The following is a 24411-nucleotide window of genomic DNA, read 5'->3' on the forward strand; positions in this document are numbered from 1 at the left end:
GTCCCCACGGTCGTACGGGATAGCCTCGCCGTCCCCACAGTTGTACGGGATAGCCTCGCCGTCCCCACCGTTCCCACGGCCGTACGGGATAGCCTCGCTGTCCCCAACGTCCTTCCACCTGCTCCATGACCTATCCCTTGCCTAGTGCCCGGGCCTTTCTGCTCTCGGAGGATCTTTTCCTCTGTGTGGAGGGTACATTTAGTTTTCCTGAACAAAAAGGGATAAAAGAAGAAAGGAGAAGAGAATGCGGGTGAGCTCCCTGGCTCCTCGTTTTGGGGATGGTCACCTTGGCCCGTCCCACTCCCCTGACGGGCTGCCCGCCCCGTGTCCCTGCAGCACTCACGCGTGGACCCCGAGGAGCTCTTCACCAAGCTGGACCGTATCGGCAAGGGCTCTTTCGGGGAGGTGTACAAGGGGATTGACCACCGCACCAAGGAGGTGGTGGCCATCAAGATCATCGACCTGGAGGAGGCCGAGGATGAGATCGAGGACATTCAGCAGGAAATCACTGTGCTTAGCCAGTGCGACAGCCCGTATATCACCCGCTACTTCGGCTCCTACCTGAAGGTGCCTGGGGGTGGGCAGGGCTTGCTCTGTGCTGGGCCTGCGTCGGTAGATGCCGGCGGCAGCCGCCCCCAGCCCGGCCTGCGTCCGGAGAGGTGGGGTGATAATGCCCGGTGTTCATGCGGTTGGAGCTGCGGGACCCTGGAAGTCCCTGTACCTGCTCAGAAGGCCTGGGCTGGGTCTGCCCCCCGGGGGGACAGTGGGGCAGAGAGGCCTGGTCTGAAGGGTGAGGGACCCCAGTAGTTGAACACAGACCCATCTTCACGGTGGAGTGGGTCCCCCAGAAACAGCCGTCCCAAGGGCCAGGTGGGCGTGTAGGATGTGAGTGGGGTCTAGTTAGCTCTGAAGGGTCGTGGTGACCCCTCGCCTGGCTGTGGGCGTCTCCCAGGGCTGGGGCAGCCCCTGTGGGACAGTGTCTGGGCCCTGCCGGGGGCACTCTGCAGCCCCTGCAGCCGGAGCCCAGTGTCAGCTCCTGGGGGGCCTGCCCGGGGGGAGGGGGATGCTTGGGGTGCAGGTGCAGGGAGCCCGAGTGCTGGCTGGGCTTGCCGTCTTCCCGGCCTGGTTTTTGATGGGGTGTGGGCGTAGGGGACTCGGCCACTGGTCTGTCTGCAAAGTGGTTGCATTGGGGGTCTGATAGGAGGGGAGCTGGACAGGGCTGCTGGGGCCCCTTTGTGGAGGGTGATAATGCCCGGTGTTCATGCGGTTGGAGCTGCGGGACCCTGGAAGTCCCTGTACCTGCTCGTACACAAGCGCGTCTGATTCAGGGACCCCTGCTGGGGAGGGTGTGTCCTGGGGCCTTGGCCCGGCTGTGCCCCTTTGCTCTCTGCCCCGTGCTGACAGGTGTTCCTCTGGTCCCAGAGCACGAAGCTGTGGATCATCATGGAGTATCTGGGCGGCGGTTCTGCGCTGGACCTGGTGAGGTGTAGGCCGCAGCAGCGGGCAGCTTGCCGTGGGCAGGAGCAGACAGGAGGGGGTTGCTGTGGGGGCTGTGCCGCCAGCACCCCTGGACCCACTGTCTGAGGCCCCGTGGCCTCTCCTTCGCCGTTCTGGTGTATTATGTATTATTTAGGAGCCATCTAAGCCAAAAAACGAACTGCTGTTTGCAGTCCCCTTCCACTGCTTGTGCTGAGGGGTCCGGGGCCTGTAGGGTGCAGGTGAGGTGGGGGCCCCCAGGCAGACAGGCTCGGCAGTGTGGCTGGGACCCCCTTTGCAACAAAGAAGAGAGCAGTGTCCGCGCTCTCGAGAACCTCCCCCACTCCCACCTGACTCAGCACACGGAGCTTTGTTTAATCAGGAGCTGTTAAGGGAACAAGAGGTCCCCGCTGTCCGCAGGGCCCCTCCCCTGGTAGAGAGGTGGTCGAGTTAGGGCCCTGGCGGTGGGTCTGGAGTGGCGTGGAAGGAAGGGCTGGTCTGTGTTTGGGGGTGCCTGAGGCCCTCCTCTGCCTGCAGCTTAAACCCGGGCCGCTGGAGGAGACCTACATCGCCACCATCCTGCGGGAGATCCTGAAGGGCCTGGACTACTTGCACTCGGAGCGCAAGATCCACCGAGACATCAAAGGTCCCTGTGCCCCCCGACCCTGGTAGCGCCGCGGTGGGAGGTGGCAGGTCGCTGGGCGGGGTGTGCGGCTGGGGGTGCTGCTTGCCCGGGACCCTGTAGCTCAGCGCTTCTGGCCTGTGCTCTCTGCTGCTGCCGGAAACCGAGCAGTTCTGCCGGATAGAAGGTAGTCGCCTGTCCCTGTATGGTGCAGACGCTAGCTCTGTACCTCGTGTGAGAAGGGACGATCCTTGCTCGTGGTCCCCCATCCGAGCATCAGCTGTGGGTCTGAGCCACCCCACCCTGTGGGAGCGTGAGGCCAAGGGTCAGAGTCCCCTCTGCCTGCCGCGCCGTGGCTCTGCTCTTGGGCTCTGTTATGAGAGGCAAACCCTGGGGGGGCCCCGGAGCTCGTGCTGGGGGGCGCCCAGGTGGGCCCCCCGTGCTTGCAGCTCCCCCCCCCCCCCCCGCAGTGCCTCTGGTCCTGGGTGTCCGGCCCACTGGCTGGAGAGGAAAGCTAAGGTCCCTGAATCAGATGCGCTTGTGTCCCCAGGTGGCCTTGTGCTTCCTCGGGCAGCTGCGTGCAGGCTGGGGCCCTGCCTGGTGCTGAGGGTGACACCTGCTGTCCTTTGTCGAGCAGCCGCCAACGTGCTGCTCTCGGAGCAGGGGGACGTGAAGCTGGCAGACTTCGGGGTGGCGGGGCAGCTCACAGACACGCAGATCAAGAGGAACACGTTTGTGGGCACCCCCTTCTGGATGGCACCGGAGGTCATCAAGCAGTCGGCCTATGACTTTAAGGTGGGCACGCAGGTGGGTAGGAGGGTGGCTGCAGCACAGCGGGAGCCCCCGGCAGCCACGGTCCTGTGCGGGTCTCTGTCCAGGCCGACATCTGGTCGTTGGGGATCACAGCCATCGAGCTGGCCAAGGGCGAGCCTCCGAACTCAGACCTCCACCCCATGCGTGTCCTGTTCCTGATCCCCAAGAACAGCCCGCCCACCCTGGAGGGCCACCATAGCAAGCCCTTCAAGGAGTTTGTGGAGGCCTGCCTCAACAAAGACCCCCGATTCGTAAGCCCTGTCCCGTGGTGGCGCTGGCTCCTGGGGCCCTGGCTCCATGGGGCGGGCTGGGTGGGGCTGCTTGGGAACCAGGCCCCGTGGGAGGTGAGTGGGCCTGAGGCCCCTTCCCTGTGCCAGGTGTCCCCCTGCTCCAAGCCCCTCCTGATCCTAGGGTGGGACCCACCAGCGGCTTAGCTCTAGGGGGGCTTCTCCCCCCAGCCTCCTGGTTGCCTCCTCCCACTGGGTTCCCTGGGGAGCACTGATCTCCAGGGCCTGAAGGCAGAGCTCAGCTGTCCCTGGTGCCGGGTGACCTGCGTCCTTTTCCCCGGCAGCGGCCCACTGCCAAGGAGCTCCTGAAGCACAAATTCATCACACGCTACACCAAGAAGACCTCCTTCCTCACCGAGCTCATCGACCGCTACAAGCGCTGGAAGTCGGAAGGGCACGGCGAGGAGTCCAGCTCCGAGGACTCGGACATGTAGGGGCCCTTCGGGACGGCGCACACCCTCACGGCCTGGGGCCACGGGCCCCTGAAGCGCAGGCGGGCCTACTTAGCCTTTAGGGCTATGAGGTGGCCTCTAAAATAAATGGGAGGCTAGACAAGGTGTGGGCCTTGGGACTCCCAAATCCCAGCCCCCAGGGCCCTCACAACCCTTCGCCTTCCTCCCCAGTGATGCAGATGCTGAGGACGGAGAGCAGGGTCCCATCTGGACGTTCCCCCCCACCATCCGGCCAAGCCCGCACAGCAAGCTGCACAAGGGGACAGCCCTGCACGGTCCCCAGAAGGTCTGACCTGGGCAGGAGGGTGGGGGGTTGCTTCTGGGGGTGGTGGTTACCCTGGCGTGGGTGCTTTCACGGAAACGGGGAGGGAGCACGCCTGCCCCCTGGGTGCGCACTCTTTCCTCTGCCCTGCTCACCCTGCTCTCGCTTTGACCTTGCAGTCTGCGGAGCCCATCAAGAGGCAGCCGAGGTCCCAGTGCCTGTCCACGCTGGTCCGGCCTGTCTTTGGAGAGGTGAGGGCCGGGCCAGGGAGGTCCCTGGGGCCGAGGGCCGTGGTGCTGCCCTGCGGACACTTCCCACGCAGTGTTACACAAGGTTTACAGTGAGGGGTGCCACCAGCCCACCCTGTGTGTGGGGTTTCCGGGCCCCTCGGAACCCACTGTGGTTGGGCCCGGATCTGGGGGCCAGGCTTTCTGAGCAAAGGAGAAGTGGTTGGGACAAAGTACCTTCATGTGACCTTCCCGAGTTCTCAGCCTGTTGGGGTCCTTGAACAAAACTAGTGTTCTGTGACCTTTTATTTTGAATTATAAACACGGGACGATCACCTGTTTAGAGAGCCTGGGAGGCTCAGTTCTCGGTGTTGGATGTCCGGCCCAGGGCAGGGAGGCCTCAAGGGTGACTCCCCAGTGGTCCTGTCCCCCTTCGTGTCACCTGCTGATGGGTGATTGGTAACACCCCAGGAATACGATGCAGCCAGGTACCCCACGCCCCGGTCATAGGCCTGGTTCCCACCCAGGTGACAGCAGCACCCGGAGCCCAGGGAGCGAGCACGGGATGCTGAGAGCCTGTCCGAGGGAAGTGGTGGGGTGGAGGGGCATCTGGGTACCCAGAGGGGCCTGGAATGCAAGGGGGGAGCTTAGAGAGGGGAGGTGGCAAGAGAGGGACCGTCACAGGCTAGGCGCCCGGAGCTTGTGGGGCTCAGCTGGGACATGTGCCCACGCTGGCAGCGAGGCAGGGCCAGGAGGGAGGTGGCAGAGTGTCAGAGGGGCGGGCCAGGGCCGCTAGCGCCCTGGGCCGCTGAGCGGGTGGCGTGGGCTTTGAGGGACGTGTGGGGGTGGGGCCGTGGGCCGCTGGAGCCCCTGCACGTGCGTGGGGAGGAGGGGGGCGGCGAGCATGGCTTCATCCAGCTGGTCAGGTGCACCCCGAGGCTCCTGATTCTGTGGGCTGGGCCTGAGGTCGAGGCTGCTGGACAGGGTGCCCTGGGAGGCACACAGGCTCTTTCCCTTTTTGTTTCTGTGAGGCGTGCGGCAGGAGCACGGGGCTGACCGGTCTCTAACTGCTGCCTGCCAGGTCGGCTGGAGGGCGGGGATCCTCCATCCGGTTCCCACCGCGTGGGTGGTCGGGAGGCCAGGGGTCAGGTTGTCTGGATCTGGCCGTGCGGGGCACTTGGGGTTTTGAGCTTCTGTGACCCTCAGTTGGGAGGAAGCCACGTGGTTAGCCTGGCCCGCCCCAGCGTGAGTGGCCGTGGCCGGTAGCGACCCCTCTTGAGAACCACGGGGAACCACGACCTGAGATTGCCTGGGGCGCGGGGGCGGGGCAGCACCGGCCTTCCCCGGCGCCCTGGGCTCTGGCTCCGTCCCTCACCAGAGCCTCGGGACTTGGTGGGACCCAGCCCAGCCGGCCTGTGGTGGAAGGACCGCCAGGTCTCTGGTGCAGGAGGAGGCGCGGTGCGCTGGGTCCCGCAGATGCAGGCCCCGGGGACGGGCGGGAGCTCACGGCTGAGGCGCACGGGGGTCTCTCTGCAGCTCAAGGAGAAGCACAAGCAGAGCGGCGGGGGCGTGGGGGCGCTGGAGGAGCTGGAGAACGCCTTCAGCCTGGCTGAGGAGTCCTGTCCTGGCATCTCGGACAAGCTGATGGCTCACCTGGTGGAGCGGGTGCAGAGGTGAGGCCCTCCCGCTGGAGATGAGGCTGTGCGCATCTCCCCACTCTCCGTCGTACCTGCGGCCTGCTTGCCTTTAGCGGCTGTGCCCACGGGCTCGATTCAGAGAGCAGGCCGCCCGCTCGGCGGGCACCCGGGGCCCCGAGCCTGCGGCCCGCCCTGTGCGGCCGCCCACTGCCCGCTCCCCGGCGGCGGCCTGCCCGGTCTGCGCTCCAGGCCAGGCTTCTTCTCCGCAGGTTTTCGCACAGCAGAAACCACCTGACGTCAACCCGCTGAAGGGCGCGGCTGCTCGTGGAGCGTGGGGAGAAGGGTCTTTGTGCGGAGCTCGTCGGGCCGGGGCTGACTGGGAACCCCTGGGCTGCTGCGGCCACGTGGGCCTCGCTGCCCGGTCACAGCCTCCGCCCCCTCCCGGCAGCGGGGCGGCGAACCCCGTGGCGCCCTGGACTGAGGAGCAGGGACTGTCGGCCCGTCCGCCTCCTCCCCTGCCCGGGGGCCCGCGGTGGCCACGCGGGTCGTAGATTGGCCTGCTGGTGTCGGATCAGGTACCGCGTCTCCAAAGTACTCGAGTCAGCCAGAACTGGTTGTGTTTTGTTTTGTTTTTTTTTTTTAAAGAAAATGAACTTCCTCGCTTCCCTAAATGTTCTGAAGTTAAGGTGTTAGTTTTCATAGAACATGGAGAGGCTCCTGCCACTTTGAATAAAGACCTGAATTGGAGAGATGCTGGTGGTGGGTGGGGCCCGGTTCCTGGCTTCTGAGTCCTTGTCCCGGCACATGGGGACCGCGGGGCCGCTGGCAGAGGGCAGGGTGGCACGCAGGGTGCGGGGAGAAGCCCTTTATCTGGCACCCGCAAGCACGTTAGCACGAACGAACAGAGCTCGTGTCCGTTCACTTCCAGTTTGTTAGGAAACACTGGGAACTAATAAATTAGAGGCCCTTGGGGGAACTTTGGTTTCCCCTTCTGCAGAGGTCTGCGGGGCGGGCACCACAGTGGCTTCTGCTGGGCCTGTGTGCAGCACGTGTCGCGGGGTCCTGTTCTAGGGCAGTCCTCAGCAGGCGCTGCTCGGGGAGAGGGGAGGGCGGATGAGCACGGGGCTTGCTCCACCCCGAGCTGGGCCTGCAGTTTCACGTGCGTGTGGGATCCTCCTGGTGCCCACGGGGCTGAGGGGATGCTGCCCCTCCCAGAGGTCACCGAGGCTTCCCCCCCGCACACCATCCTACCGCACCCCCCATCCTATGCTGGGGACGCTGGGACATGCAGTTGCGGGGGAAGTGCTGACCCAGCTCTGCTTCCTCGGCTCTGTCCTCGTCGGGCAGGATGGGCTTCATGCCTCTTCCTCGGGACGCCTGGCCCTCCCAGGTGAGCTGCCGGCTCTCTCAATCACCTCCATCCACCTAGAGCAGAGGTGGGACCATCAGAAGCTCCCAAGATGTTCACTTGGGAGTCAAGGGATGCTCTCGTCATACCCGTGGCCTTGTGCTCAAGTTTCTTCCCAAGGACAACCCCAGACATGGAGTGAATGGGACAAAGCAAGGACCGGCGAAAACCCTGGAAGCCGTGCTCAGCAGCAGCAGGGGACCCCAGGGGACGGCGGCAGACCCCAGGATTACCTCCCAAACGTGTACTTGCTCTCAGCTCGGAAGAAGTAGACGTGGGATTTGAACTGGAGCTTGAAGACGTGCTGCTTGTGGACGCCATCAGCCTCCTTGGGGACACTCACGCTGTAGCCCAGCAGCGGGAGGCTGGCCAGGGGGTAGTCGTCCTGCGAGGTGGCATGCAGCTCTGCAGGTGCTGTCCCCGCCACCCGGCCCTGTCCTGATGGCCCGCCCTCCCCACGCTGGGGCCTGGGGAGCCCTGGGGGAGCCGGTCAAGGAGCCGGAAGACCACCCTCCCCTGAAGTGGAAGAGTCGCGGCTAGCAGGGGCCGCCGTCTGCCAGCGACAGGGGCACAGCCCCCCCCCCCCCCGCCCCTCTGCCCCCCCCCCGGCCCTCCTCCCCCCCCAAGCACCTGTACCTGATGAGTTTTGTAGAAGAACAAACAGAAATTGGTAAAGACCACCCAGAGCTTCTGCCAGCCGTTACTATTCTTGAATTTTCTCAGCAGATACCCTGAAAGCTGATTCTGCAAGAAAAGAAAAAGCCACCGGACCCGGTCCGTGTCCTAGGACTCCACGCAGAGTAGCGCCTGCTCCCCCAGAATGCAACGTCGGCCCCTACGGCCTTGCTCTGCTCTGGGCCTGTCGGCCTGTTTGTCTAACGGAAGGAGATTTAAAACTCTGGAGAATGAAATCCCAGGCGCTAAGTAGAAGAACACTACGTTTCTTTTCCCTATTTAGTGATTCCAGCCGTGACCCAACACAGACCACACGGAGCCAAGTAAACGCAGTTCTGACAAGACGCCCCAGCTCCCGGCCCTGAGCGTGGCGTCCACGCCAGCAGGATTAGGAGTGAGCTGCCCTCTGCCCCGGGCTGTGAGGAGGCTGGAGTCCTGACCCAGGGATGGCCACCCTGTGGCCCAGTGACCCTACTGTCTCCTCCTAACCCTCCCTGTGGGGCAAGGCACATGGGCCCCGTGTCAGGGCTAGTGCCCACGGGCGCCCTGCCACTGTGCCCGTCCCCAGGCTCGTGGGGCCTGCGTGCATGCCGGGCCCCAGCTGCGGCGTGAGCCCAGGGCTCTGGAGGCTTCCTCACCTGGCACTGCTGCTGCCGCCCGGGGTGTGACAGGAACTCGGACCCCCCCCCCCCCCAGAGTGGGAGGCAGCCTGAGGGCTGAAGGGCTGGAGTCCAAAGCGGCTACTCCAGGTGCTGGAGGGGAGGCAGCAGCCGCTGTGAGACGAGCCCTTTCCAGAGAACCCTGGGGATCCTACCCCCTGGATCCTCACGCACGCGCGGCTCAGAGCTGGGCTCGCGGGGACGGTCAGCCCGCAGCCTGGTGGCCGCCTGGGCCGCTTTGCCAGAGGGGACTTGCCTACCTGGCTTCCTGCCCACGGGGACAGGGCAGGAGAGCGACCCCCGCGCCCCGCCCGTTAGCCCGCACAAGCGGAGGGCGCCCGCGGCAGCCATACCTCGACAGCTGCGCTGTGGTCCGCTCTGGAGACGCTGGTGTTGCGGTACCAGCACACGTGCACCGTGGTGTTGGCCCGGTGCTGGCCCTGCCCCTCCAGGGCCCCTTCGGACTCCTGCTCCAGAGCGACCTCCTCAGAGGATCCTGGGGGAGGAGCCCAGGGGGCGGGTAGGGCCCGGGGTGCCCTTGGTCTGGTGCTCAGCAGAGGGGCTGGGCCTGGGGAACCAGGGAGCCCTAGGGCCCAGGGCCCACACCATGTGCTTCTGCCAGAGGAGCTCGCTGTCCCTCCTGGTCCCTCCCCACCCCAGGGGGGCCCAGAACATTCCTTGTGGAAGGAGAGCACATGGGCTCTAGCAGGAGGCCTGTGACCAAGAAAATGGATTTGTAGGGGCGCCTGGGTGGCTCAGTCGGAGCGTCCCGACTCTTCGGCTCAGGTCACGATCTCAGGGTCGTGAGGTCGAGGCCCACGTTGGGCTCCCGGCTCCTCACTCGGCCCCCTCCCTCCTCCCCGCTCACGCTCTCCAAAACAAAAGGGCTTTGTGGAGAAGCTTGCTTAGGTGCACAGGGGGTTCCACAGGGGCAACTCACTGTAGGGAGGAGCGCACACCACGCCGCCCGGCAGCGCCAGGGATTGGTCACTCCCGCTCTTGGCCGCGTCGATGGCGGTGTTCAGGTCACACAGCCACTTCTCCTTTTCCAGGCGAGTGCTGGGGGGAGGGCCGAGGCTCAGAGCCGGCTCGGCAGGGCCGCCAGCTCCTCAGAGCAAGACAGACGGTCGGAGTGCCCTGCGCTGTGGGCCCGGGGGCTGTCGGGAATGCCGCTGGGGGCCCAGCCCGCATCCCCTAGGGAGCTGTCGGGGGCGGCAGAGGAGGGAAGGCAGCCCCTCAGCGCTGGGACGGGGGCTTCTGTAAGGGGGGTTGGTTCCCGAAACAAGGACTTTGGAGTCTCTGGTGCCGAGGTACAGGGCTGGTCGCTGGTTCCTGTCCAGGTGCCCAGGCTGCGGGGGGCGCTCGTGTCCCGTGCTCGCTGCCATCAGCCAGGACGTCAGTCAGGACACGGCAGGGTGGGAGCTGAGAGCCAGGTGCCCACCCAGGAGGAGGATAGCCTCTGCCCCCGGGAAGGTGCTGGGGACCCCCGGCTCCCATAGGGGAGAGGCTGAGCCGCCTGCTCACCATTGGGCTCAGGCCTCCTCCCCGCCGACGTGATTTGGGAAAAGTGGCTGCTACCAAGTTACAGCCCTGCTGTGGGGACAGGATGCAGGTGAGACGGCCCTGGTGTGGCTGCCCTGCAGGCCCTCCCCCGGACTTGAGGGTGCCTCAGTGCGCGTGCCCGGGAGACTGCTGGTGCGCGCAGGCTGCCCCTGGTCCAGTGCCGTGGACTGAGGCTCGGGGGCCGCTCTGTGCGGACATTCTCAGTGGTCACAAGCTTCCCACCCAAGGAGAAGCTGCTCTCCCCTGGTCACACAACTGAAGCGGGGCCCACCAGAGGCAGGCGTGGAAAGCTCGTACCTGGCTGCCACCACGACCGTTTTCTGTGCTGCACAAATGGTGAAACAGTGCGGAACAGAGCATTCAGGCTCGCCTTCTTCAACCTGCGGCGGGAGAAGAGGCAAACGTCCGGAGCTAGCGCAGGGCGGGCGGGACCCGTGCTTGCAGCACGACACAGGCGCCGTGGAAGCCCTGTGCGAGTCTACGCTGACTACGAGGGGCTACAGGAGGCACGGGGATCCCCACGCCATGGCACCTGCCACCCAGCTGGGTGAGCTGTGGGCCACAGGGCACCCAACTACTCACCGGTGGGTCCAGCACTATTAGCTGAAAGTCAAGCACAGGAAAAAATATTGAGCATTTCCATTATTAAAAAGGGAATTGGACAATTCACTTTATAAACCTGGTACCAAAACCTAACAGTTAGATTCAAAGAAAAACCTACACGACTGCTCTCAGTGTTAAGTGACTGAAATAACTCCCAAATAAAATACTACCTAACCCAGCCTAAAGCACAGACAGGAAATTGTCCCAGGACCAAGTAAGGTTCTAGGAATGCAAGGGTGCTTCAACCCTGTCCTTGAGTCCACAGGGAAGGGGCGGACAGCTCTACATGCTGCACACACCTTTGCTAAAATCCAACGTGTGATTTCTGATAGTATCTCTTAGATAGAAACACGAGGAAGATGTAAACACGAAAGAGGTCCTCTTTCTGAAGCCAAGACCTGTCGCCCTTCCCTCTGTGTTCAGGATGAGGGCCGGCTGTCTGTCCCCCGGGACCAGCCAGTTACAGGCGGCCCCAGGATGGACAGTTGGCCTGCGCGGGGCCCAGGAGACACCAACCATGGAGCCTCGTGGGGCACGCACGATCCGAAATGAGCAGGAGCAGTGGCCAGCAAGAAAAGGTCAAGATGTTTGTCTTCCCTTACCCTGAGTTAGCATGTAAATGTAATGCGATTTCAATAGAAATCTGAGTGCTGTTTTTTGAAGGAATTTGTCCAAATGATTCCTAAGTTTATTTATTAGAATTAAATACTTGAGAATTAAATACTTGAGAGCACAAAGCACTTTTTAAAAAGGACAAGTAAGGGACATGCTTATTCCCCCACATAGCGACTCTTCCACACAACACATGACTCAGGAGAATGTGGACGGATGGTGGCGCAGAGATGGAATAGAAGGCCCAGAAAGAACCCCAAGCGTGAAGGCGGGAACTGTTGCCATGAGGAGGGCAGCTGCACGGACGGGGGAAAGCAAGTGGTGCGGCCCAGTCCAGCCACCCAGGGACACACGCGGAGACAGTTTATGCAGTAAGAAAAATCAAACTGTACATGTGTCAGAAGAAAAAGGTGCCAATATGATCTTGGTGTGGGGAAGGACTTTGGAGTCTGCACTCAAAAGCTGGACGAGGACTACAGGGATGTCTGATTTCCCTCCTTGAACAGGTATTTGTGGGGCCCTCTCTGCCAGATGCTGTCCCAGGAGTAAGACAACAGTGTCTGTCCAGGGGGGTTTCAATTCTACAAGATAAAACCAAACTGTAGGAAACATAAAAAAGAATTACAAACTGGAGAAAGTATCTGGGACCCCTGAGAGCAGGCTGGTGTCTATAAATAGAGACTAGAGTGACAGACATGCCTGGGCGCCACCCCAGGGGGAGGCCCCAGACTCCAGGAGACACGGACTCCGTCAGCCTCACTGACCGCCAAGGGCTGTGCCCTCACCAAACGGCGGAGGGTGAGGGGTGAACGCCCCGTGCTCCCCCACCCCAGGCTGTGGGAAGACAGGTTCGGACGCACTGAGTGGGAAGGTCGGCTGGGGCAGGTGCTGCAGCGGTGACTCACGGTCCTGTTCAGAGACTCAAAAGCCGGTGTATCCGCTGCTCAAACAGTATGTTTTAGGCGTAGGTAAGGATGTGTCGAAAGAGATCCAATGGTGTCATTTCTAATTCTGAAAAACTAAATGGAGCCAAAATGTCCAGTGTAGGGAAATAGGAAAGCTGGAGTCTGGCTTGCCAGCCTGCTGCTCATCTCCTCGAAATGAACACAGAGCTCCTGGGTTACAAGCACAGGAGACGTTAGCAATGAACTGCGTGGCCGCCAAGAATATCCGTTACCTCCGAAGACCGAAGGGCGTGTCGCAGAATGCCCACAGTGTGTATTACTAGGTGGTCCAGTCATGAGTGATTTTTATTTTATATTTTCAGTTTTTTTCTATGATGAAAGTATCATTTTTAAAAAGTATACTTTAGAACAGATGGGGTGTGCTTCTGGCGATGGCAGACGTGCCATTCAAACAGGCCCCCTTTTTGCTGAGGGTTAAAAAAGCTGAACCAAATGTTACGCCTGCCGAAGGCTCGGGTGCCCAGTGGAAGGAGGGATAGTGCCGAGGACCATGGAGGGCTAAGCACGGAAGGTACCCTTGAAGAAGGCGGTAGAAATTGAGGCAGACTGGCCAAGTGTAACAGAACAGAGTGGGGTCTGACCCCCCACCCGTGGACACCTGGACTGGGGGCTTCCTGTCAAAAACCTGAACTTGGCCTCCTTTCTTTACTGTTCCCAAAGATGGGTTCCAGGCTGAGTGCAGGTCTACACTCAAGGGCAAATGGAGAATGAGTCAATGTGTGTGTAGGAGTTTCTCTGTGACCTTCAAGCAGGGTCTCTGTCAGGCCACGGAAAGCACTGAGCACAAAGGGTAAGGCTGAGGAACTGGGTCACGTGAAAACAAAGGGCTTGTCAGAGACGACACAAAGCGTCCTGTCGAACCTGTGACATGGACGTGTGACAGGTATGTGGCATGGACAGAGGGCTCGCTGTGCAACAGGGTCGTCGATGGCCCAGGCCTGCTACGGCAGCGCACGGGTGGAATGGGACCTGTCCCCCCGGCAGCTCACACAACGCGGAGGGGAGACCCGAGCCCAGCCCCGAACCGCAGCCTTCCTCACTTGTCCGTGGTGCTGTCTTGCCACTTTGAAGGTGTGCGTGTGCACATGCATGTGTGTGAGACAACTAGTTAGGGTGACAGAAAGGGAACACAGTTGCTCTTATAGGAAGAGATAGAAGCACAAGAACAGAGAAAGGCTCTATAGTCTTTAGAATTAGTGGTTCAGGTTTCTCTTTCAGAAGCTGTGTCAGCTCCACCCTCCCAAGCGCCCAACTGGGATCTTTCATTGCGCCTCCTCCTGAAGGCCAGGCTCCCCGGGGGAGGTGGACATGTGAGCCGGGGCCTCGTCCTCAGGGGCTGAGGCAGCAGGCAGGGCCCGTGGAGCACCAGGAACAGTAACCACGGCGGCCTGAGAAGAACCAGCATGGCGCCCGAGCACTCACCAGCATGCCGCGGAGGGGAAGGAGGCCCCGGATCCGGAAGTGGCTGGTGCCCGTCACACCTTTGCTTGTGTACAGCAGCATGTCTGAGAACTGAGACGGGAGGCTTTAAGTGACAAGTTTCAATGTCTAATAGTCATTGGTTTCAGCTCAGGTCGTGATCTCAGGGTCGTGAGATGGAGCCCCACGTCGGCTTCTGTGCTCAGGTTGGAGTCTGCTTCAGTTTCTCTCTCCCTCTGCCCTTCCCCTCCATGCTTTCTCTCTCTCGCTCCAATAAATATTTTTTAAAAAGTTAAATTATTTTGACAAGAGGTAGCTAGTAACCCCGTGAGTCAGCAGGTCTCTTGGGCCAGCGCCCAGCACCCGCCAGCTAGAGGCAGTGGGGAGTTCTGGCTGGTCCATCCCCTCAGCCAGGATGGCTCAGGCTTGAGTCGACTAACTGGCACAAGGAAGGGATCGAGGGTCCCCGCTGGGAGGGCCTCGGCTCTCCATGGCAAAGCCAATGCTCAGCATAACATTCCTGCGGCAACAGGGACTTGGATTTGCTATCTTCTGGCTTTCTGAGGGTCCCGCAGACAGGCGCCCAGAATACCCAGTGAGGATGGCACCTCGCTGGCAGTGTTCTCTGCGGTCCTCACCTGGCTGGCTGACTTGGGGCCGCTCGCCTGGACCACAGCCTTGGCTCCCCTAACAGAACCACACTCATCCCACCTACCAGAAAGAACATCCTCTGCTGCAGGCCCTTCTTGGTGAGCTTGTGAAGGCAGCCCTCGCGGATAAACTCCTGAAAGAGAGAGAGGAGGTCCTTTGGTGCCAGTCCCAGGCCGCTTCCGTGGGTGGTGGGCTGGCGGGGCTGAGGGCCAGGCTGATGTCACTGTTTATGCTTCTCCGAGCCCCTCACAGGCCCTTTGACGGCGCCCCCCTGCCCAGGACCCTCCACGTCTTTCCAACCTCTTCCCTGCTGCCTGCTTGCTGTGGCCATCCACATCAGTCCCCAGACTGTCTGCTGAGCACCTGCGGCGTCTCGCCACAGGCCAGCTATGCTGAGGGCCTTCATGTAAGGCAAACGGTATTGCTCTTGTTGAGGGGAAGCTCCTGGAAGGCTTAGGCACGGAGATCTCTGAGTTCAGCTTTGAGAAACACTGGGCCAGAGCAGCCTGAGGACAGCACACCTGGTTCTCATCAAACGCTGACAGGTAATGAGCGTCAGCTGCCACCCGGGCATTGGCACGTGGAGAGAGGGTTCCCGAAACCACAAGGTTTCCAACCTAAAGTGATGAGACACTGGTGGGGCTGGAGCTCCAGCAGGGGCCACAGAGGGAGAGGAGAAGGTTCTGCCTCTCCCTCCAGGGCCTGATGGTACCGCCGGGACTTGGGGACGCCTCACACGTCCCCACTGGTGCTGGAGTGCCGCCGCCCAGGCCCACACATACACCCCTGAAGGCGCAGATGTCAAAACAGGCCCCTAGGCCCCTCACTGCCCGCGCCACTGGCGGAAAGTGTCTGAAGAATTCTGGTTTGAACAATTTCCAGATATTCTCCTGCCGATCTGTTGGTCCTTTCAGATAAGTAGGAGCACGAGCTTCACACCCTGAGAACTTGCCAGAAGACCCCAGCCCTCAAATGGACTGAGCAGAGGCACAGAGAGGAGAACTTGACAGGAGCCTTGCAGACAAAAGGAGATGAGGATGGCGTGCCCTGGCATGGCGCCAGCAGCGCACGATGGGCCGGGCCCGATTCTGAGTGTGATTCTGAGCTCCAGGCTTCTGCGGCTTTGACGTCAGACCCACCTTCCCCACCCTGCTCTTTGGCAGAGGGCGAGTGGGTAGCCCCTGCCTCTTCCTGCAGCCACAAATCCTATTTGCAGGGGTTCCTGCCCTCACAGAGCCAGCTCCACCACCCGACCCCCCAACCCCCAGACCCAAGGACCCAGCTGGGCAGCAGCCCCTTCTCCAGGGGAGCGTGTCCCGGGCCTGTGGGTGCTCTTCCCTCAAACCCCACCCCCGCCACACTGTGGGCCCGCCCTTGGCAGGCCCTGCATTCTGCCTCTTAGGTATTTCCCAGTTCTTCTTACCTTTGATACCTCGTTATCAACTTTCTTCCTAGTTAACAACCCTTGTTCTTAAAGTCGTCTGCTCACATAACTAGTGTGGTTTCTGTCTATGACTGACACACATATTGAACAAGGAGACCGGTAGCCCTGGGTTCGGACTTTTAGAGAGTTCAGCTAAAAACAACAACAATGGCAGCAAGTGTTCGCATACCAACTACTTTGTGCAAGGCACTGGGCCAAGCAGTCCCCTTGTTGCCCCAAGACCCTCTATGTCACAGACGTGAAGCAACCTGCCCAGGCCCCACAGAGAGCCTACCCCGACCCCTCCTCTGTGGCTACTCTCCTTACCCCTCAGTGACAATTCCCAGGGGCCACCATCTGTAACACACTGGGTGGGGCACGACGAGAAACCACCTGTACTGAGAGCCCTACGGACCTCCAGGAGCTCCCAGCCAACAGCTCCACTCAGAGCCCCGTGGTTAAGGACAGAAAGGAAACGGAGCTATCCTGGCACCCAACCAAAGCCCTAACTCCAGGAGATCAGAACCTTCCTGTACATTTTAGTGTAGTTCATTTCTTTGAGTTTGTGACCCCACATTCTCTGTACCTTCTAACAAGGCTAACATGGAAACGACTAACACAGCCACACTCTATTACATGTATGTTTGTGTTGAGACAGGAAACATCCTCATGCAACCCGTAAAATGGGTTTCTTCTGTTGACAGTACTGAGTTCAAAAAGGCATTAGTGACAAAGTAGACAGTGTAGATATGTAGACCCATGGAATAGGATTGAGAGTTCACAATTAAACTTGCACATCTGTGTCTATGGACAGTTCAGCAAATGGCACTGGATATTCACATGGAAAAAAATGAAGTGGGACCCCTACCTCACACCACACAAAAATGAATTACAAAACCATCAAATCTAAATGTAAGAGCTGAAACACAGGAAGTTTCTAGAAGAAAACATAGAGGTAAATTGTCATACTGTGGACCGGGCAGTGGTGTCTCATCTGTGACAACTAAAGCACAAGCCACCCAAGAGAAAATAGGTAAATTTGACTTCATAAAAATAAAAAAACCTTCTGTGTTGTAAATGATACCATTGAGAAAATGAAGACACAACCCACAAAATGGGAGGACATATTTGCAAATCCTATTAAGTGTCTGGGGTCCAGAATAGATAAGAAGCTCACAACTTGGGGCGCCTGGGTGGCTCAGTCGGTTAAGCGGCTGCCTTCGGCTCAGGTCATGATCCCAGCATCCTGGGATCGAGCCCCGCATCGGGCTCCCTGCTCAGCAGAGAGCCTGCTTCTCCCTTTCCCTCTGCCTGCCGCTCTGCCTACTTGTGCTATCTCTCTGTCAAATAAATAAATTTTAAAAAATCTTACAAAAAAAAAAAAAGAATCTCACAACTCAACAGCAAAAAGACAACCCAATTAAAACGTAGGCAAAGGATCTGAATAGGCATTTCTCCAAAGAAGGCACACAAGTGGCTAATAAACACAGGACAAGAAACCTGACATTAGCCATCTGAGAAATGGAAATCACACCCACAATGAGACACCATTACATACCACCATGATGGCTAGAATCAAAAAGATAAGATATGGAGAAACCAGATCCCTAACACACTCCGGGTAGGAATGTAAAATTGCCCAGTAACTAGAAAACCGGCAGCTTCTCAAAATGTGAAACACAGTTACCATGTGACCCAGCAGCTCCACTCCTAGGTATCTACCCAGGAGAACTGAAAGCACATGGTCACACAAGGCCCTGTGCACAAATGTTCACAGCGGCATTATTCCCAATCACCACGAAAGGGAAGCAACCTGAGTGTACAGCAGATGAGCGGACAAACAGAATGTGGTGCGTGCAGAGACTGGAACTGATGCAGTCGCTGAAAGGAGGTGCTGACCTACTAAAGCAAGAACCTGGGAGACAGGAGGCTCAGCGAAAGAAGCTAGACACAAAAGGCCACAGAGTGAGTCCATTTATAGGAAATGTCCAGGAGAGGCAAAGCCACCAAGAGTGGATGAGTAGCTGCCATAGATTGGGGAGGGGGTGGGGAGTGACTTAACAGGTACAGCTTTTCTTGTTGGGGGGATGAAAATGTCCTGGAATTACTGGTGACGATGGCACAATCTTGTGGATATACTAAAGATCACTGGACTGCACAGTGGATTCTGTGGTACATGCAATGAAATGAAAAAGGACAAGGCTGGAGGCATCACAACCCCAGAGTTTAAGGTATACTACAAAGCTGTAGTCATCAAAACAGTACGGTACTGGCCCAAAAACAGACACAGAGATCAACGGAACACAACGGAAAAACCCAGAAATAAACCCACTATTAATACGGTCAATTAATTTTTGACAATGGAAGCAAGAATATGCAATGGGGAAAAGATGGTCTCTTCAACAAATGGTGCTGGGAAAACTGGACAGCAACATGCAAAAGAATGAAACTGGACCACTTTCTCACACCATACAGGAAAATAAATTCAATATGTATTAAAGACCTAAATGTGAGACCTGAAACCATAAAAATCCTAGAAGATAATGCAGGCTGTAACTTCTCTGACGTCAGCCTTAGCAACAGTTTTCTAGATACCTCTCTTGAGGTAAGGGAAACAGAAGCAAAAATAAACTATTGGGACTTCATCAAAATAAGTTTTTGCACAGCAGAGGAAACAATCAACAAAACACAAAAGTAACCTACTGAATGGGAGAAAGTATTTGCAAATGACATATCTGATAAAGGGTTAATATCCAAAATACACAAAGAACTTACACAACTTAACACCACAAAACGAAATAATCCAATTAAAAATGGCCAGAGGACATGAACAGACATTTCTCCAAAGAAAACCTACAGATGGCCAACAAAAACATGAAAAGATGCTCAACATCACTCATCATCAGGGAAATTCAAATGGAAACCACAACAAGATATCATGTCACACCTGTTAGGACGACTTTAAAACACAAGAAACAACGTGCTGGCGAGGTTGTAGGAATGCAAACTGGTGCAGCCACTCTGGAAAACAGTATGGAGGGTCCTCAAAAAGTTAAAATAGAATTACCACATGATCCAGTGATCACACTATTGGGTATTTACCCAAAGAAAAAGAAAACACTAATCTGAAAAGATATATGCACCCCTATGTTAATTGCAGCCTTATTTACAATAGCAAAGACATGGAAGCAGCCCAAGTGTTCATTGACAGATGAATCGATAAGGAAGGTGTGGTGTATGTACAATGGAATATTATCCAGCCATAAAAAAAGAATGAAATCTTGCTATTTGCATCAACATGGATGGATCTAGAGAGTATGATACCAAGTGAAATATGCCAGCCAGAGAAAGACAAATACCATATGATTTCACTCTTTGTGGAATTTAAGAAACAAAACAAATGAACAAAGGAAAAAAAGAGGCAAACCAAGAAACAGACCCTGAACTATAGAGAACACACGGATGGTTACCAGAGGGGAGGCGGGTGGGGGGGATGGGTGAAACAGGTGACGGCGATTAGAGCACACTCAGTGTGACGAGCACTGAGTCATGTACAGAACTGTTGAACCGCTAGATTTTACACCTGAAACTCAGAGAACACTGTATTTAAAAACAAAACAAAACAATGAAGTGACCATCTCAAAAACCTTTCTCAAAGTCACTCACCCTGCCGGGAGTGATGAGATTCTCTACGCCAACCAAGTCGCGCTGCAGCTCTGTGAGTTTCTGGAGGTTTTCCAGCCGAGCGAGGCTGTGCTGGAGTGTGGAGGTCACCTCTGTGATGGCCTGCAGGGCATCTGTGGGGAAAGACCCCTCAGTACAGGTGCCCAGGCAGGTGGGCACGGATGGAACCCCCCCACTCACCCCTTTGGGACAGGAACTCGCATTTTAAAAGGCAGGTTTAATTCAAGGAACGTTCTACTCCCAACTCCTCACAGGACTGCCACCCTTGGTTTTCAGCTGCCGGTGCAGCAAGTGGGGGTCCCCGCAGTTGACCCGAAACTTGGACTTATTCAGCCCAAATGGTGGACTAGCTGACACTCAAGCTCGGTAAAAAGAGAAGAGTCTTTGTGAAGAACTCATGTTCTGGGCGCAGCAGTATTTGTTCTTTTGGGAGAATTGCCGACTGTAGTTTAGAGGCTAAATAATTTGCATCTTTAAAACATTTGTACTTTTCTCCTCGAATGGAGGAACAGGTGCTGATCTTACAGTTCCAGTACAGATGTGAAGGTTTCTAATCAGAAAGGGAAACTCATGCAGACAGAACACAGAAGCAGACATGGAGGGTGGTCTGTGCGGTCCTGACCAGGCCACACTGGGATCAGCTGCTTAGCCGGAGCACAGTGACCACATCAGAGAACCTGCTGTCTTCCGGCCAGGACCCCTACTGACACCCTGGCCACAGTGCCTGGTGGTCCCAAGAGGCGCAGCAGGAAACGTCTGCCCCCTTGGCTCCGCCCCTGCAAGTTGGTTGCTCCCAGTGGGGTGAGGACACCTGCCTCACGGCTTTAAGAGGAGAAAGATAAGAAAGCACATGCTTTGGCGAGTTATTCCTCCATAAAGTGGACCACCGTAAGAGCCGCAGGGATGCTCCCACAGGGCTGACACCCAGGGAGCACCCAGGGATGCTCCCACAGGGCTGACCCAGGGTCAGCTCTGTAAACACTCCTGAGCTCCTGCCCCATCTGGCCTTACTGTCCTTCAGGGCCCCACTCAAGTCTGGACACGAGGTCAGGCGGAGACTCGCTTTGCTCTGCTCATCGATGACACTGTGGGCTGCCTAGCCCGTGTCTGCCTCAGACGGCACCCCGCACCACTCAGCCACCGCATGTGCGTGGAGCGCGGGGCCGGAAGCTCGGTTGCCACATGGGCTCGCGCTGCCCCTGCCCTGGCACTGGAAGCTGCTGGAATCTGGGGATGCACTTCTGACCTGATGCCAGACTGATGTGCCCAGGCCCACCTGCGCCTGGGTCTCCACAGATCCATCGTCCTGTTGAAGGATCATCAACACGCTTGGCGCCTGGCCCGCGCCAGGCACTGCCCTTGGGAAACACTGAACTAAGGATAAAACAACGATGCAAAGCCACCTTCTCAAACCTCAACCTAAAGGTACCCCCTTTTGCCCAGTAGGTTCAAACTCAAGCTTTCCCTGAGGCCTATGGGTAGGGGAGCAGGTGGGAAGGGGCCCCCATCGGTGGCTTTCCCAGGGCTCGGAGGCAGCCAGGCTCTGCAGCAAACCCGTCTAGGCTGTTGGGTTATCAACCGTCTGTTGTGTTCACAGTTCACACAGCACGTTCAGAAATGCAACCTTGTTGGGGTCTTGCATCAGCCTACAGGCTGGGTCCTACTAAGGAGGAACCCCCCAGTGGCAAGTGGGCCCAGCCTTCTCCGCTCGCACTGGCGCCCCCCCCCCCCGCCCCCGTGCCTCCCATCAGCCCGTAGCACCCACCCCGCCGCCAGCGGGAGCTTTATAAATGCGCCGCACTTCAGATTTCCCTTAAAATGGCTCAAAGCATTTCTGACAATTTTATCCTTTCTCTTAGCAAACAGAAAACACTTGCTTTTAGAATGATGAGAAAGGAAGATGTCATATGACCCATCAGAAAGCATCTTATTTCTCCCCTTTAGGACTAGGGGAGACCAGCTAGAAGGAAAAGCTAAGTCATCTTTCATCTTTTAATGACAGTGGTAGACTTACTTGTAAAAACCTCCGGCACTAGATGTACACAACTAGAAATCCTCTGGAGGTTTAAAAGGTCAGGGTTTATTCCTTTGTCTCTTTAACACAAAAAATGACCAAGTCCATCTAGATCAGAACCTTCTAACAGGCCATCGTGACCCAAACGGTTGTTTTAGAGCCAAGGCTTTGAGGACAGAAACGCCCACGGTGGCAGGTCACTCTGAGAGCTGCTCTCCACCCCCAGTGCACTGGGTGGGTGGGTGGGGGGACAAGGGGGTGCTGTGGAGGGGCCCCTCGGAGCAGAAGGCCACTCCCTGTGCCCTTCCAAGGCGATCAGAGTCCTTCCCCACACTTCAGATGTGCAGCAGAGAGGGGCCCTGCCCCGGAGTGGAAGAGCCAAAGGACAGGCACAGACCCGCTCCCTCCACCAGCTGGACGGGAGGGGAGGGCCGAGGCCAGCGCTGACCACCGTGGTACTGGGCCCTTCTGGGGTGAGGCCTTGCACCCTGTACTTCCCACGTAAGGAAGCCAACCTTCAGGTCCTACCTGGTAGCCCTGTGGGCCCCGGCACCGAGGCCACGCTGGCTGCCAGCACTTGGCGCCCCCCTGGCTCCTAACCACGAGGCCAGGGCAGCCCCGGGGGGCCGGGGTCCAGCTCCCACACTCACCGCGGCAGTCGGCGTAGTCAGGGTGCGCAGGCGCGTAGCGCCCACACAGCCGGCCCAGCAGCAGCCGATAGTGCACCAGCCGCTGGATGGGCTTCAGCAGGAAGGAGTTAAGGGGCAAGTAGCAGACTTTCTGGAGCTCAAACTCTTTGTACACTGCCTCTAGCTTCTTAAAGCGTCTGGTGGCCTTCTCCAGTTCTGTCAGGACTTCATCATGCCTTTGGAAGTAGCTGGTAAACTCCTGTGGAGGCACAAGGGGGGGCGCTTTAGGACAGGAGACGTGGGAGAGGGGGGTCGGCCGGCACGCAGCTGGGCAGCCTTCCCAGCGTGGATGTCACACGCTAGCCGGAGTCCCAACGGGGCCGGACAGCAAAGAACGGCCCAGCAGGTGTGGGCCGGGAGGGCGGGGCTCACGCACAGCCAGGGACCGCCGCACGTGCTTGACAGACGGAGGGCTGAGGTTGAGAGGGCTGGAAACTGCCTCACAGGCGCCAGTGAGCGGTGCTCGGTGGGGAGTGACCAGATCCTGCTCTGGCTCTGCCCTCGGCCCTTGCAGAGGCTGCACGTCCCCACCTCCACGCAGAGCAGAGCGGCTGTTGGGCCCAGTCACCGGGGAGGGAGTCGTCAGGCCCAGCGTTTGTACAGCACACATCCAAGAACACACGCGCATGGATTCTGAGTCTTACACAGATACGAAACCCAACCAATCCCTCCTTACCTCCTGGAAGGTTTCAATATGAAATCAATTTGTTTTACTGGTATTACTAAACGTAACGTCTGTGGTATGATATCCTCAAAGAGGTTTGTGTGAATTTTGATTTTAAATTTGTGCAAGTGCTTTTGGAATAAATAAAAATGACTAATATACCACCTGGCTGAGAAAACCAAAAAAAGTCTCAGGTTAAGAAAGGGGGCCCTGAGCAGGGCTATCTGAAGACACAACTGAGTGATCTTGTGGGCCCTTCGGGTTTCTAGGAATGGAATGGGGCCTATGAGTAAGTCAGGAGACTGGCTGGATTGGGTAGAAAGTGCAACAGGCCTCGGCTGGGGGTGGCAGCCAGTCTGGTGAGTGGCCATGAGGGCTTGGGAACCCAGAGAAGTGCGAGTGGGGTTGAGTCTCTGGGCAGGATGCCGCAGGGCTGCCCCAGGATGAACACACAGGTGGGGCAGGCCTGTCTCAGGTCTGTTTAGCCAGAGTAAGACCCCTGAACAGTGAAATCACAGCTGGCCCCATTGTTTTCAACACCTGTGACAACTAGTCCTAATGAGAGGACATCTTGCTTCTGCCACGTCGCTGACATTCTGTTTATACTTTCCTTGGCACTTTACCTGAGGGAGCCCTATCACCTCTGAGGAAAAAAACCTGAATTATGAGGCAGCAGGTATGTGGACAGAGACCCCAACGCCAGCCTAGACAGGCTCTGCACATCCCACTGCAGGCTGGTGAGCTCAGCAAGGGGGGCAACAAGTGCATGCGGACTGGTAAGGCGGGGGCTGACGTCCCACTGTGGATCACAGGTCAGCAGTCAGCCCGTAGCACCTTCAACCTCTCATGCTGTCCTGAGGGGGAGGTTCGACTGAGGGGACTCTGTCCTGACAGTCTGCAGTCTTAATGGAAATGCAGTCCTGAGGAAAAAGCTGTCCTGATGGGAACAGACACCTGAGGGGAACGCTGAGCTGACGGGAGTGCTGTCGCTGGGGGAATGCTGTTGGGATGGGGATCCTGTTCTAAGGAGAAAACTGCTCTGAGGGGAACGCTGTCCTCAGGGGGACCTTGTCCTGAGGGGGACACTGTCCTGAGGAGAAAACTGCTCTAAGGGGAATGTTGACCTGGAGGGGACAGTGTCCTGTGGGGAATGCTGTCCTGTGGGGGACACTGACCTGGGGAGAAAACTGCTCTGAGGGGAATGCTGTCCTGAGGGGAATGATGTCCTGGGAAGAAAACTGCTGAGGGTAATGTTGTCCTGAAGGGAATGCACTCCTGAGGGGGATGCAGTCCTGAGGGGAATGTTGTCCTGGGGAGAAAACTGCTCTGAGGGGAACACTGTCCTGAGGGGGATGCTGCCCTGAAGAGAAAACTACTCTGAGGGGAATGTTGTCCTGAAGGGAACGCACTCCTGAGGGGGATGCAGTCCTGAGGGGAATGCTGTCCTGGGGAGAAAACTGCTCTGAGAGGAACGCTGTCCTGGGGGGGATGCTGTCCTGAGGGAATGCTGTCACGGGGTGGATGCTGCCTTGAGGAGAAAACTGCTCTGAGGGGAACGTTGTCCTGAAGGGAATGCAGTCCTGAGGGGGATGCTGTCCTGAGGGGA

General features: G+C 57.9%; 2 protein-coding genes across 6 annotated transcripts in view; one reads left to right on the forward strand and one right to left on the reverse strand.

Annotated features, from left to right (window-relative positions):
• STK25 (serine/threonine kinase 25) overlaps window positions 1–6525 on the forward strand; it is a 12469-nt gene extending 5944 nt beyond the window's left edge. For all 3 annotated transcript variants that reach the window (XM_032430524.1, XM_032430381.1, XM_032430453.1), the window contains 10 exons: window positions 337–567; window positions 1423–1479; window positions 2014–2122; window positions 2736–2893; window positions 2977–3162; window positions 3483–3628; window positions 3822–3936; window positions 4092–4163; window positions 5676–5812; window positions 6046–6525. In XM_032430524.1, coding sequence (XP_032286415.1) covers window positions 1444–1479; window positions 2014–2122; window positions 2736–2893; window positions 2977–3162; window positions 3483–3628; window positions 3822–3936; window positions 4092–4163; window positions 5676–5812; window positions 6046–6085 — 999 coding nt within the window. In that variant the 5' untranslated portion in view covers window positions 337–567; window positions 1423–1443 and the 3' untranslated portion in view covers window positions 6086–6525. The remainder of the gene's footprint in view (window positions 1–336; window positions 568–1422; window positions 1480–2013; window positions 2123–2735; window positions 2894–2976; window positions 3163–3482; window positions 3629–3821; window positions 3937–4091; window positions 4164–5675; window positions 5813–6045) is intronic.
• Window positions 6526–6751: 226 nt separating this feature from the next.
• The window catches only part of FARP2 (FERM, ARH/RhoGEF and pleckstrin domain protein 2), a 117094-nt gene continuing 99434 nt past the window's right edge, over window positions 6752–24411 (reverse strand). For 2 of the 3 annotated variants that reach the window (XM_032430204.1, XM_032430120.1), the window contains exons 18-29: window positions 22103–22340; window positions 19421–19551; window positions 14396–14464; window positions 13684–13773; window positions 10664–10684; window positions 10379–10461; window positions 9459–9577; window positions 8872–9014; window positions 7821–7928; window positions 7418–7569; window positions 7087–7201; window positions 6752–6865 (exon numbers count right to left, since the gene is read on the reverse strand). In XM_032430204.1, coding sequence (XP_032286095.1) covers window positions 7132–7201; window positions 7418–7569; window positions 7821–7928; window positions 8872–9014; window positions 9459–9577; window positions 10379–10461; window positions 10664–10684; window positions 13684–13773; window positions 14396–14464; window positions 19421–19551; window positions 22103–22340 — 1224 coding nt within the window. In that variant the 3' untranslated portion in view covers window positions 6752–6865; window positions 7087–7131. The remainder of the gene's footprint in view (window positions 6866–7086; window positions 7202–7417; window positions 7570–7820; window positions 7929–8871; window positions 9015–9458; window positions 9578–10378; window positions 10462–10663; window positions 10685–13683; window positions 13774–14395; window positions 14465–19420; window positions 19552–22102; window positions 22341–24411) is intronic. The other variant, XM_032430274.1, reaches the window with a different exon arrangement.

The sequence above is a fragment of the Phoca vitulina genome, unplaced genomic scaffold (genome assembly GCF_004348235.1).
Source record: "Phoca vitulina isolate PV1807 unplaced genomic scaffold, GSC_HSeal_1.0 scaffold1, whole genome shotgun sequence".
Taxonomy (NCBI): Eukaryota; Metazoa; Chordata; class Mammalia; order Carnivora; family Phocidae; genus Phoca; species Phoca vitulina.